The sequence below is a fragment of the Periplaneta americana genome, chromosome 8 (genome assembly GCF_040183065.1).
Source record: "Periplaneta americana isolate PAMFEO1 chromosome 8, P.americana_PAMFEO1_priV1, whole genome shotgun sequence".
Classification (NCBI taxonomy): domain Eukaryota; kingdom Metazoa; phylum Arthropoda; class Insecta; order Blattodea; family Blattidae; genus Periplaneta; species Periplaneta americana.
Window position 1 is genome coordinate 172,651,493 of NC_091124.1, and position 13,610 is coordinate 172,665,102.

The 13,610-nt window shown below is 36.1% G+C and overlaps 1 protein-coding gene across 2 annotated transcripts in view; it reads left to right on the plus strand.

The window, feature by feature from the left end:
* The window catches only part of LOC138705237 (secretin receptor-like), a 669,872-nt gene that overhangs the window by 454,304 nt on the left and 201,958 nt on the right, over positions 1-13,610 (plus strand). For both annotated transcript variants that reach the window (XM_069834055.1, XM_069834054.1), the window contains exon 5: positions 12,019-12,168. In XM_069834055.1, coding sequence (XP_069690156.1) covers positions 12,019-12,168 — 150 coding nt within the window. The remainder of the gene's footprint in view (positions 1-12,018; positions 12,169-13,610) is intronic.

Consider the following 13,610-nt stretch of genomic DNA (forward strand, 5'->3'; position numbering starts at 1 on the left):
GTAATAATTAATCTTGATAATATTGTGGTTATATACTACGTAAATTGTTCTCATAATTGCGTTTGGAACTGAATCATCTGGCAAAATTTGAAAGAGCTTATTTCTTTCAACACGGTCGAAAGCTTTTACGTAATCAATAAAAGCCAAGTGAGTTTCTTTATTAAATTCCCCATATTTTTCGATCAAAATCTTCAAAGTAAAATATCCATCTGCGCAAGATCTGCCGTTCTACAATAGACTACGTTATAACTAGACTTAGTGGAATTGCCACGAGAATCGCAAGGTTTACTGCGCACGCGGTATAGACTGTATGAGAAGGGGACGTGCAACGGATGGAGTATGCCTCTTATGTAAACACTGAGCAGTATACTGCGGTTACAATAAAATCTGTATCCTGCATTCAAGAAATATAATGAATGATCATTGAAGTAGGAAACGTCTAAACATGTAAATACACAATTATTTTGTAGTGAGATATATTAACTCATAAAATTTAATGTAATATACTCACATCATCCTTGAATATGTGCATTGCAGTAAATAGTTACGTACATTTTGAGCGACTGCAAAGTAACCTCCTCCGATGGTCACTTAAACAGTTTTTAAATTGGGAAAATGTACGTTCAACAACACACGATGTAATACGTGCATATTTGAAGAACGGAAAGTCACTACTTTTTAGTACACCAACTTCAGACGTCTTGTCGTGATCTGATGGTATATCATTTATAATACGAAGTTGTGAATAGGCAAAATTTTTAGCAATAATGTTTCTCAACTTACATTTCACTTTTTCTGAAATTAGTGAATTGTTACTCGTATTTTGGATAACGGTTTATGATACTTTATCCACTATATTAAGGGCTTTTGACAGTTGTAGTTTAGACGATTCTAACAGGATGATGCTTTTGGACACGATTTTAAAATTAGAATCAATGAACATAATATCTTACAATAGCTGTTTTGAAGGCAATGATTTTACAGTTGCAACAGCGGAAATGTCTGTGCTATCCAATGCATCAATTACCTCCATTATTTTGCCGTAATGTTCTGCATAATAATTAACAGCATCCAACCACGTTCCCCAACGGGTCAAGACTGGCTACGGGGGTAAGGATATTCCAGGGGCAATTGTTTGGAACAGCAACACACTCATTGTAGTATGTTTGATTGAATTCTTATCTGCACTGAACAAATGTTAAGCTTTGACTATTCCAACCACAGTAATGCAAAAACAAGTGCTTACATAGATATACATTAGCTGTAGCCGCTCTATCTATTTGGACCGGTCACATCTCTTAACATGAACTGCTTATACTACGAGACCGGGAGGTCGCTCACCTCTTCTATACTACCGTACATCGGCAACCTGATTGCATGCTGCATGTGGCAATTCAACGAAGTCTAGTTATAACTAACAATAAGCTGTCCAAATATGTCCTTGATACCAAAATTTCAAGATTAAATAATAATAATAATAATAATAATAATAATAATAATAATAATAATAATAATAATAATGTCTTTGGCGCGGAACGGGATAAACCCCAATCCTTGGAAAGGCAGAAGAAGAAGAAGAAGAAGATAATAATAATATTATTATTATTATTATTATTATTATTATAACAATATTAATAGTTACGATTGTAACAATATTTTTCTTATTATTAATCTCATTATTATTATTTCCATTGTCTATAACGTGACGAAATTTGTCGCCAAACATGTAAAATTATGCACAGGCCTAGTGTTCTTACGCAGTTTGCGGCAAAACTAGGACGCTGAAGTTATCGCTCATCTGCTGTCCACATTTCCCAAGCAACAAAGTATTATTTATTGTGTATAATAGTTTGGCACTTTGTGAATTCATTGTTGTGTTGATTTCTGCTGTTATGGTTCTCACAACAGAGAAGAAGATCTTTATCTTCGAGTATTATTTCCGGTCGTACGAAGTGGGCGTCAGAATGGGCCGAGCTTGTGCCAAGTGAAAGAACAGTACGAGGAGTGATTTAATAAGGAGGCATCAAATAACACAATAATGTTAGGTGTCGTCGAGAAGTTCCGTCGTACGGGATCAGTCTTATGTCGCCTTGAATGTTATAATGAGTTATCTTGATTTTCAGAGTACCGGTATGTTTGTAATTTCAGTACTCCTTATGACCGGAAATAATTATCTGTAGTAATGTCACGAGACGTCTGAGATCTGCCGATAAATCCACGAGAGAAGCGAGTGGATTAATCTGGGAAATCTCAGACCTCGAGTAACATTTATTAGGACTATTTCGTGAATAAAATAAAAATGTAAATAATATATCCCTAAAATTCGATCACAAAATGTTAATAATTGTATATTAACGAATACTTAACCTATTCAGACATTGTGAAGTTGATATACTCGTAGATGAATATCGATTATTGCAATAAAGAAATTCGATGTTATTATTCAGTAATGCCAATTGCGAAAAGCGAAATACAGGTTTAACATTGTTAATTACATGTACTGCATTTTTCTCTTATTATTATAACAAATACATTTTCATTATCTGCTGAAATCATAATTTAATTTAACAGTAACAGTGGGGACAGCTATATACCAATGCTTATGTATTCACAGCGAGACATGTTGCTACACAGTGAAGCCATTCTCTGTATAGATAGGCTTAATTAAAACACGAATTTTATTACGCCATACGAAAGGCAGTTTGATCAAAGACATTATTGCTATGCAAGGTCTTTGAGTTTGATATGAGACGATGTTACATAAATTTGAACGTCTATTAATTGTTTAATTTCAATACAAATATTATAGGCTACAATTTTATAGGTTACGTTAGGCCTACCTGTGGAAGCAGGACCAATGTCAGCTGTGCCATGTTTCGACCGTTACTTACAATGAGTGCTACACGAAAGCATTTTTTATAGCTCGACAAACGCATTCTCGCTGTAGTGTGTAACGGAACTAAAGCTGCATCTACACAGTTCAATATTCCAATCGGGCATGCGTGCAATCTGGGAAGAATAGAATCAAGTTTAAAAGGTACGTTCAATTAAGATGCATAAATACTTTGTGTCTACATGGTGCGCCGTTTTGAACGTGGTCTTCACTGCGTAAATATATTAATTAACCCTAGATGGACCAAGGGAGGGTCATTTTATGTCCACACTTTTTTAGAACTATTGCTATTATAGTATAGAACATGTTCAGACCATGGTGTTCTCATTTTGTGTCAGAAATGGTATAAAGTTAATGATTCAATAAAGAAAATCAAGCTTTTTTGGTTGAAAACCTAACTATATTGACCAAATCTCGAAGTGGTCACAAAATAACCCTCCCTTGGTCCAACTTGTAACAATTTTTTTATTCGAAATTATAAATATATGTTACAACAAAAAAAGTAAATCCATGCCACTACAGCCCATGAAGAGCAAAGACCGGCCAGCTGGCTGCTAGCCTCACGTCCACATGCCGAAGCAGAGGTGGACGATCATCCAACCAGAACGGAGGTATCTTGTGGTTAGCACGATGATCCCCTCAGCCGTTATAGCTGGTTTGAGGAACCGGTTTTTCGCTACTTATCGTAGCTCCCCAAGTGCATCACGATGCTGGGTGGGTACCGGTCCATACACTGGCCGAAATTTGATGAGAAAATTTCTTCCTTCATGAGAACTCGAAATAGCGCGCATTCTGTAATACGAGTCCTAGGCAGGATGCCTTAGACCACGACGCCACGGCGCGGGACTATGTTACGACAATGAACTTATTATTCGTGACTCCAAACATATGTTGTAACAATGGACTTATTTGGAAACCAACATTATATTACGAAGCGCATCCATAAAGTAATATTCCCACTCGTCCCACAGCTAGCAAACTATATGTTGCGGGAAGCGACTGCGTGTACGTGACAGAGATATGTCCTGGCATGGCGCATGCGCTAGCGGAACTTCCCGAGTGCTCTCAGTAGCTTCGTTTCATTGGTTGAAGTTGGTGAAGCGCGATCAGTGATAAGGTTTTGAATGCATAGGGCATAGCGCCGATTGAAATTTATCGTCATCTATGCCAGGTCATGAGCAAGCAGAAGGAGCATCGCTGCTGTAGACAATTTTCAGCAAGACGCCAAAATGTGCATGATGAGGAGCGCAGTGGAAGGCCAACCATCATCACAGAAGATCTTGTGGAGCAACGCACCATCTGCTTGCTCATGATCTTGGGCCCATAGACCTGGCACAGCTGACGATCAATTTCAATCGGCGCTATGCCCTGTGCATTCAAATCTTTATCACTGATCGCACTTCACACGCGGCGGGAGCTGGAATAGGAGCGTCCATCTTCAACCAATGACACGAAGCTACTGAGAGCACTCGGCAAGTTCCGCTAGAGCAGGACAGTACTCCATCACTTACACGCAGTCGCTTCGCGCAACATAATGTTTGCTAACTGTGGGACGAGTGGGAAAGTTACTTTATGGACGCGCCTCGTACATTGTTGGAATTGCTGTATGGATTGAAAACTCATTTTATAAACAGTGTTATTCTGTCTCTGACCGTGGTCTGATTCAGAAATATGAGCAGATAATTATATAATATGGAAAGTGAAACGGAAGCAGTTTTAGAACATTACTTAGAAGACAGTTATGATATTTTTGATGAGTGTCTTAGTGAAACTGAAGATGAAGTTCATCAAATTGAAGACCTGGACTGTGATTATGGTCCACACCTGTGGAGTAACGGTCAGCGCGTCTGGCCGCGAAACCAGGTGGCCAGGGTTCGAATCCCGGTCGGGGCAAGTTACCTGGTTGAGGTTTTTTCCGAGGTTTTCCCTCAACCCAATACGAGCAAATGCTGGGTAACTTTCGGTGTTGGACGTCGGACTCATTTCACCGGCATTATCACCTTCATTTCATTCAGACGCTAAATAACCTAGATGTTGATAAAGCGTCGTAAAATGACCCAATAATAAAACTGTGATTATGATAATGGTGGGTTTACTGATGAAGTTTCGTCTAAAATTGTGCAACACACAAACGAGGAAGCAGAGAGAAGGAGTGTCTAAGAAACAAGTCAACTGAAACCCTCGCATTCATAGGTACTCTCATTTTGATGGGCGCAAATAACTACAACAACCTAGATTACCATGACTTATTGTCCCAAGAGCTTGGAAGGTCAGTATACATAGCCAGGAAGAGTCAGAACAGATTTCGTAATCTTCTAACTATCATCAGATTTGATGATGAGAACACAAGGCAGGTTCGAGATCTAATGACAAGAAAACAAACAGGCGGCGCTTTTATCTACAGGAACTGGGGTTACAACTAATCAAACCGAATGTGGAACATGGTGCTGCAAATATAACTGGACTGCAGAATAATATCAGTATGTCAATGGAAGCCATCCTCAAGAATAAAATCACAAAAACAACGCAGAAATAGCAGCAGCCATTTGGGAAACGGAGATGCCACACATGTAGCAAATAGTTTTGCACCAAGAGTGAAAAACTAAATAAATTAGGAAAAACAACCATTGTTTGTGAAAAATGCAACATGTATGTGTGTGGAAAATACAGTCAAAAGACAAACACACGCTGTGAGTGTGTGAATGAGGTGGATAAATCTGAATGAAGATGTGAATAATGCATAAGAATTTGTTCAAGCATTAACTTTCAATAATTAATATAATTTGACAATTTTCAAGATATAAAAAATATTTGTTTCTCAATATACATTATTTCTTACTTAATTCATTCAATACAGAAATAATACTTAAGCAAAAATTGTAAATATAACCATAAAGCTAAAATATAATGGTGGACATTAATTAGCCCTCCCTTGGTCCAGCGTGTTACTAAAAAAAGCTTGGCCCATCTAGGGTTAATATTAAATATCAATCTTGCATTCATTGCTTTAAAGTTGAAAGAAAAGTTTAACCGTGTAGTTGCATCTTAATGTATTCATGAGCATCAATTTAGGGGGAAACAGTTGGCGACAACGACTAAACAAAAGAACGACCATGCGATAAATTCATAGCGATAAATCTAGCTGCAGAAATTATCGCAAAGTCTGACTGTGATTGGTTGGAATTCAAAATTTCATTACACTTCATTGGTCGAAAATGGAATGACGTCATATAAACGAAATAGTCTGTAGTAATGTCACGAGAGGTCTGAGATCTGCCGATAAATCTCAAACCTCGAGTGACATTTATTAGGACTATTTCGTGAATAAAATAAAAATGTAAGTAATATATCCCTAAAATTCGATCACAAAATGTTAATAATTGTATATTTACGAATACTTAACCTATTCAGACATTGTGAAGTTGAAATAGATGAATATCGATTACTGCAATAAAGAAATTCGATGTTATTATTCAGTAATGCCAATTGCGAAAAGCGAAATACAGGTTTAACAATGTTAATTACATGTACTGCACTTTTCAATTATTATTATAACATAAATGCATTTTCATTATCTGCTGAAATCATGATTTAATTTAAAATTTTATAATATAATTATAGTAACATAATTAATACATTAATTAAATTAAGAATTGTTGAAAACGCATTTATCTAATCTGGATGAAGGAATGTAATTTTTTTCAAATAGCCTACAATGGACATGGAATTAGAAGATGAAGATGTATTTTATAGGCTACAATAGGTAAGGTTAGCTGTGTGAGCAGGACCAGTGTCAGCTGTGCCTTATTTCGACCGTTACTACGTGCTATAGGAAAGCATTTTTTTATGGCTCGACAAATGCATTCTCGCTGTAGTGTGTAACGGAACTAAAGCTGCATCTACACAGTTCAATATTCCAATCGCGTATGCGTGCAATCTGGGATGAATATTGAAAGAATCAAGTTTAAAACGTACGCTAAATTAAGATGCATAAAGATTTTGTATCTATATTGTGCGTTGTTTTGAACGTCGTCTTCACTGCGTAAATATATTAATTAATATTAAATATTAATCTTGCATTCATTGCTTTAAAGTTGAAAGAAAAGTTTAACCGTGTAGTTGTACCTTAATGTATTCATGATCATCAATTCACGGGGAAACAGTTGGCGACAACGACAAACAAAAGAACGACCATGCGATAAATTGATAGCGATAAATCTAACTGCAAAAATTATCGCAAAGTCTGACTGTGATTGGTTGGAATTCAAAATTTCATTACACTTCATTGGTCGAAAATGGAATGACGTCATATAAACGAAATAGTCGACGATAAACACCTTCTTCTATGTTATGAGAACCATAATTGCAGCACTAACCCCAACACTGAATATACAATGTCAAAATATCATATAAAATAAATAAATACTTGGTTGCTGAGGAAACATGGACAGCAGATGAGCGATAATTTCAGTGTTGATTGTTTTTCTGCATACTGTATTAGCCAATAATTTTCAAGATATTATGGAATAGTAAATAAAGTAAGAAAACTCTATTTAAAAATGTCAGTTTAGTGCTAATTCGAAAAGCTTTGCTCATAAGGATATATGTTCCTTCACTGCAAACCCAACATTCTACAATACAGAGTGGACCGCTCGAATGTACCTAATTTCAATTGTGACTGGTAAACGGTTGAAGATAGAAACCTACAGTAACGTTTATATGAAAGGAAAACTCAACAAGTTTCAATATGCACATCACCATGTCTCTACGTGAGCTCCAGCTGTCACTGTGACGATATCGAGGTGATGAACGATTTCTTGCCAAGCACGTTGGAGCATGTCTTCTGGAATGCTCTCAATAGCCTCTATGATTCGCTCCCGAAGATCACGAAGGTCTCTGACTGGGGTGGCGTACACTTTATCTTTGACGTAGCCCCAGAGAAAGAAATCTTGGACTTAAAATCAGGATCAGCGCCGTGACGGTCTAGCATCGTATTGGCAAATTCCACTCGTTTGGGTTTGTCATCCGGCTCCAGATGTTGCATTAACTGCACTTTGAGACGTTTGTGGGCAATTCGTTGCAATGCTGATTTTGGTACTTGAAGTTCCCGCGAAGCTCTTCTTAATGACCTCCGCGGGCTTCGCTCATACGCGGCTTGAACATTTGCAATCATTTCGTCGGATGTTCTACGAACACCACCATGCTTCTTCAACACCGATCCTGTAGCTAGAAATGTATCGTGCCCCTTCTTAATGCTTTTAGCAGTTGAAGCATCACGGTTAAACACTCGCCGATACTCTCTTTGAACTCTGATTTAAACTCCGCATACCACAACACAGTTTGCACTTTCATCTGCGGTGTCGCCATTTTGACAATCGATACTATCTACGAAAAGAAACCGTGTCTGCACACCATCTACTGACAGGATTCGAAACTTGTTGAGTTTTCCTTTCCTTGAGGTTCTATCACAGTCTACTATATAGAGTCACGAAGCTTGAGTTTTGAGGGTGCTAGAAACAATAGACTGTGACGGTACTATTTTGCATTGCCTGTAATGAGGCGATATTAGCGATCCTAGTGGTGAGCAACTCTCTAATGTTTGCATATTTACTACGTATTGAGCTTCGCGACTGTATATACTAGACCAGACGTCTCCAAAAGCGTACTCGCGAGTAAGCCCCTGAGCGGAATCTTAGCCAGTACACGAACGCGCTCCGCCTCACCCATCCCCACCTGTACTGTACTCAATGTTTATGCGCAAACGAAGAGCAGTGGCGGACTGCCATTATCACTGTGTTGGTCGGAGTGTTCCACCGTTTCACAATGTCTTCTAATCATGGACGTAGTACATTCAAGGATGAACAGGAAGAGAAACTTTTTTGTGTTAGTGGGGAGAATGTGAATTGCTTAATTTGTTCGAAAATTCTTAAGCGTGTGTTAAAATTCAACATGCGACGACAATACTCGACTCTTCACAAAGAATATCATACAAGTACAGGTATGCTGGACACGTGAAAATAATTTATTTTGAGGCTATCTGTATAACTGTTGGTTATACATAATAATCAGTATATTACAATACGTTTACACTCAGTTCCGCATGACAAACATAAATTTTTTTGTTTAATTTTAGGTGAAATGCTTAGGCCTACAAATATTTTGATAAATATAAAACAAGAAAATACAAACACAAATCATATACGTGTTCTCAGTCTTAAACAAAAAACGTTTCTTGCTAGCTATGTTCTAGCTTGAAATATTGGAAAATCAATGAAGCCCTTTACAGATACAGAAGCATCATTTGTAAAATCGTGCATACAGAACGCTACTAAAATACTGTGTCCAGAACAAAGTCAAAGTTTAAGAAAATTAAATTGTTTCCAATTACAATTCAGAGAAGGAATTTCAAGATTGTAAATGTAATGTAATGTTAGACCCTATTATTACATGCTGTATTATTTTACCATTTATTAATGTTATTGTGCTCAATGAACTCTCTTAATTTTGTGATATATTTTGTATAACTGATCTGAACTGCGCCCGAGCACGAGCTTCTGCTCTTTCGGGCTGCAATGCCTAATGTAGCTCAAGTGTAAAGTATTAAATAAATAAATAAATAAATAGAATCTGAAGTCGAAACCACAATTAGCCAAGTCTGCAATGTAACGCCGGGTGAAACAGGCCTTCACTGTCTGAACTCCATCAACTGTACATTTTACAAATATGCCTTTCACCGCGGTAAAACAGACAGCGAACTCTCTCCACCCTACAACACATTAAATAATATTGCAGATCTCATCATTTTTATAACTTTTATATTTTAATTTTAACCTTATGACATATAGTGTAAGTTCATTACTTGATTGCACAAGTTTTTAACATCAGGCCATAGATGCCAATAGCTTCATATACACGCAAAAGTGTGAGATTTCAGTTATCTATGTAAATAAGTGTTTTATTTTATTATATGTGTACCATTTAACCTCAAAGTCATGACAACTATATATTGTAAAATGCCTGCATGTGCATTCAACTACTAGATCAAAATGTACGTGATTAGTCCTTCACCTAATTTCAAAATTGTTTGCTTAAGGATTCACCTGAAGATGACTTTTTGTATAAGTCGAAAATATTTGTGACCTTTAAATTATAATATGATGTAACAGAATTATTTTCTGACTTCACATACTGATAAGTGTTTTGACTGAAAATATAAACTATTATTGTATTATAACACAATTAGCCAGTTTGCAGCTGACTCACTTGCATTGGACGAAAGCACAGATAGAAATGACAAAGCTCACCTAGCCATTTTCATCCAAGGAGTTAATGAACATTTTACTGTGTCTGAATGTCTTCTAGATGTAATTACAAAATACAACTGGAGAAGATCTTTTCCAGGCACTGAAAGCAACATAGAACAGAAGAGGTTGAATTTGCAATGACTTGTGTCAATAGCAACAGAAGGAGCTCCAGCTTCATAGTATGTCTTTTGACATATATACAAACTATGATATTTCTTATTCTTTTGATGATATTATTTGCAAACATAAGCAGACCGTTGCCGCGATCCCCCACTGATCGCTCCCATCTGTTGAGGTACGAGTCACTTGCCCTTCTCTAGCCTTACAGCACACTGTGTTCGGCGGGCAGCATCGAGAGCACGAATGACGATACGCTTTTTGGAAACCTCTGTACTAGACTGTGGTTCTATCTTCAATCGTTCACCAGTCACATACAATTGAAATTAGGTACATTCGAGCGGTCCACCCTCTATTTCCTTTTTTTCTGCCTTCTAGTCCAAGCATACGATTCACATATCTTAATGTCGTCTATCATCTGATATCTTCTTCTGCCCCGAACTCTTCTCCAGTTCACCATTCCTTCCAGTGCATCCTTCAGTAGGCAGTTTCTTCTCAGCCAGTGACCCGACCAATTCCTTTTTGTCTTCCTGATCATTCTTCCTGATCATCCTTCTTTCATCCGTTCTTTCTAGCACAGCTTGATTTCTTATTTGATCTGTCCATTTCACACGAGGTGAAAGATGAAAAATCATATAATATTTACGTTTTATATGCTTATTATTATTATTATTATTATTATTATTATTATTATTATTATTATTATTATTATTATTATTATTATTGCTATTACTACTACAGTACATTATAGTCATTTTGTTCCATGACCCAATTAACTGCTCTACGAACCCCAAGGGGGCCGCGACCCCCCGACTGAGAACCACTGCTACAGATAACCTAGTAATTGATACAGCGTCGTCAAAGAACCGAGTGAAAGAAGTGTTCATATACGATGATGTAAGGGATAAGGCTATAAATGAACAATAGTGGAATATCTCACTACAAACCGAAGCTCTCAAAGTCGCTTTGATACAATAATAATAATAATAATAATAATAATAATAATAATAATAATAATATATTTAATAATAATAATTCTTTTTATACTGACAGAGTTAAGGCCATAGGGCCTTCTCTTACACTCTACCAGGTCACAAAGTATACAAGCAGTTAAAATTTAACAAAAAGTTAAAGAACAATGCTAACATATTGCAAAAAAATTAATAATAATAATAATAATAATAGCATAATAAAATCGACACTAAACAACATGAAAATTATACAATACTAGAAAAAATAAAGTAAAATACATTGGAATATAGTAAAAGCAACTCATTTATTACAAATGGTTAATATGGAGAACGTAACGAAGAATATAACAAAATGGAATGTAATAAAATGATAATAAAAAAGAAAAGAAATACGAATATTAAATAAAATTTACAATAAAAAGGTTATGATAATAAATTCATCGGCTGATAAAGAGAACAAAAAGGGGAAAGGAAGGAAAGAAATATATAGCCTATATTTTTACAAAACTATCGCAGAGAAAAGGGCTTATAACTGAAAAGAATCTGAATTGAAAAAGTGCAATTTTAATTTATTTTTGAAACTAGACAATGTCCGACAGTCTCTGACACGTCTACACGTGTCTCACAGAAGTCCGAGATCGAACACTGAATCTATAATAAAAATACTCTGTCAGACTAAGCTACTGATGGGTACCGAGTTTAATGGTGCGCATTGTTTACTTCTGACTGGCAGGCAAACGCGTCCAAGCTGTGCACGTCGGCGGGCGAGTGGTTCCGGCTGGAGGGCAACAACACCTGGACCAACTACACGCGCTGCGTCTCCGACCAGCCCATCACCGTGCCCGTCAACTTCACCGACTTCGACAACAATCCCCTGCTGGTGGTGAGCGAATACTTGTGCTGCTATTGTCTGTTTTCCAATCCAAATGTATCCTAGTTAATTTTGTAGTGGGTATTTTATGTATTTGATTATCCCGTTCTTTTCATTTTCTGTTATGTGATGTGGGTAGAAAATGGAACTAGTGTTCAAACCATCGTTGTTTCATTAGCACATATCCTACGGATGTAATTATTGACTATATAAAATGCAGGGGCGACCCTTTAGACACCCAATACCCTCAATAAACCCATACATATGAAACATAAACAATTCTCCTTAAAATTTATGACTGGTTTACAACCAATAAACTAGCATTAAACATTAATAAAACTAACATAATTCAGTTTAAAACCACTTCAAATTTAATCTCTGAAACATTAGACACAACTATCAACAACATACCTCTATTAGAAACATCAACAACCAAATTTCTTGGTTTGTATATTAATTATGCAATAAATTGAAAAGATCATATCAAAGAAATAACCCCCCCCCCCCACAAACTTAGCTCAGCATGCTTCGCAATTAGGTCGTTACAACAATTTCTAAACAGCAGTATCTTAAAGACAATATATTTTGTCTATTTTTATTCCATTATATCCTACGGAATAATATTTTGGGGAAATTCTGCAGCTGGTAAAAATATATTCTTATTACAAAAAAAGAGCCATTAGAATAATAGTTGGAGCAAAGGCTAGAGAATCATGTAGATTTTTTTTTTTAATTAGAGATTCTGACCTTAACAAATCAGTACATATACTCTACAATAAATTTCCTCTTATATAATAAAGAAAATTTCCCAACTAATCCAGCCATACATAGTAAAATACCCGCAGAAAGAATGCTCTTCATACGCCATCATCAAATTTATCATGCTATCAAAGGGGAGTGCGTTACATGACGATAAAAATGTTCAATAGTCTTCCTGAAGACATTAAGAATCATAGCATTATTTAAGTAAAACTAAAAAATTACTTAATATCTCACACTTTCTATTCTGTAGATGAATTCTTGACATTTCACAGTACTGTGTAAATATTTTAATACTATTAAATGGTAAACATAATATTACATTGTATAAAATATTATTTTTATTAAGGTATTAATTCTGTACATATTTCATATTTGCATTTTTTATGTTAAACGTAAGAATTGGACATGTTCTTTATTCTATGCTATAAAGCAAATGTAAGAATACTATGGAACGAATAAATCTATCTACCTATCTATACTACTTAGGTACTACGTTGCTTTCATAGCTACAGAGATGCAAGGAACTTTTAAAGTAGCTATATAAAATTGTGAAATTCGTATTCGCCTATTCTAAAAGCATAGTCAAATAACACAGAAAGATTTCCAACTCACTATATTATACTTTTGAGAGACTGTTGAAATTTATAACGAATGTTGCAGCCAAGGTGACAAAAACCGGAACTACACCTCAT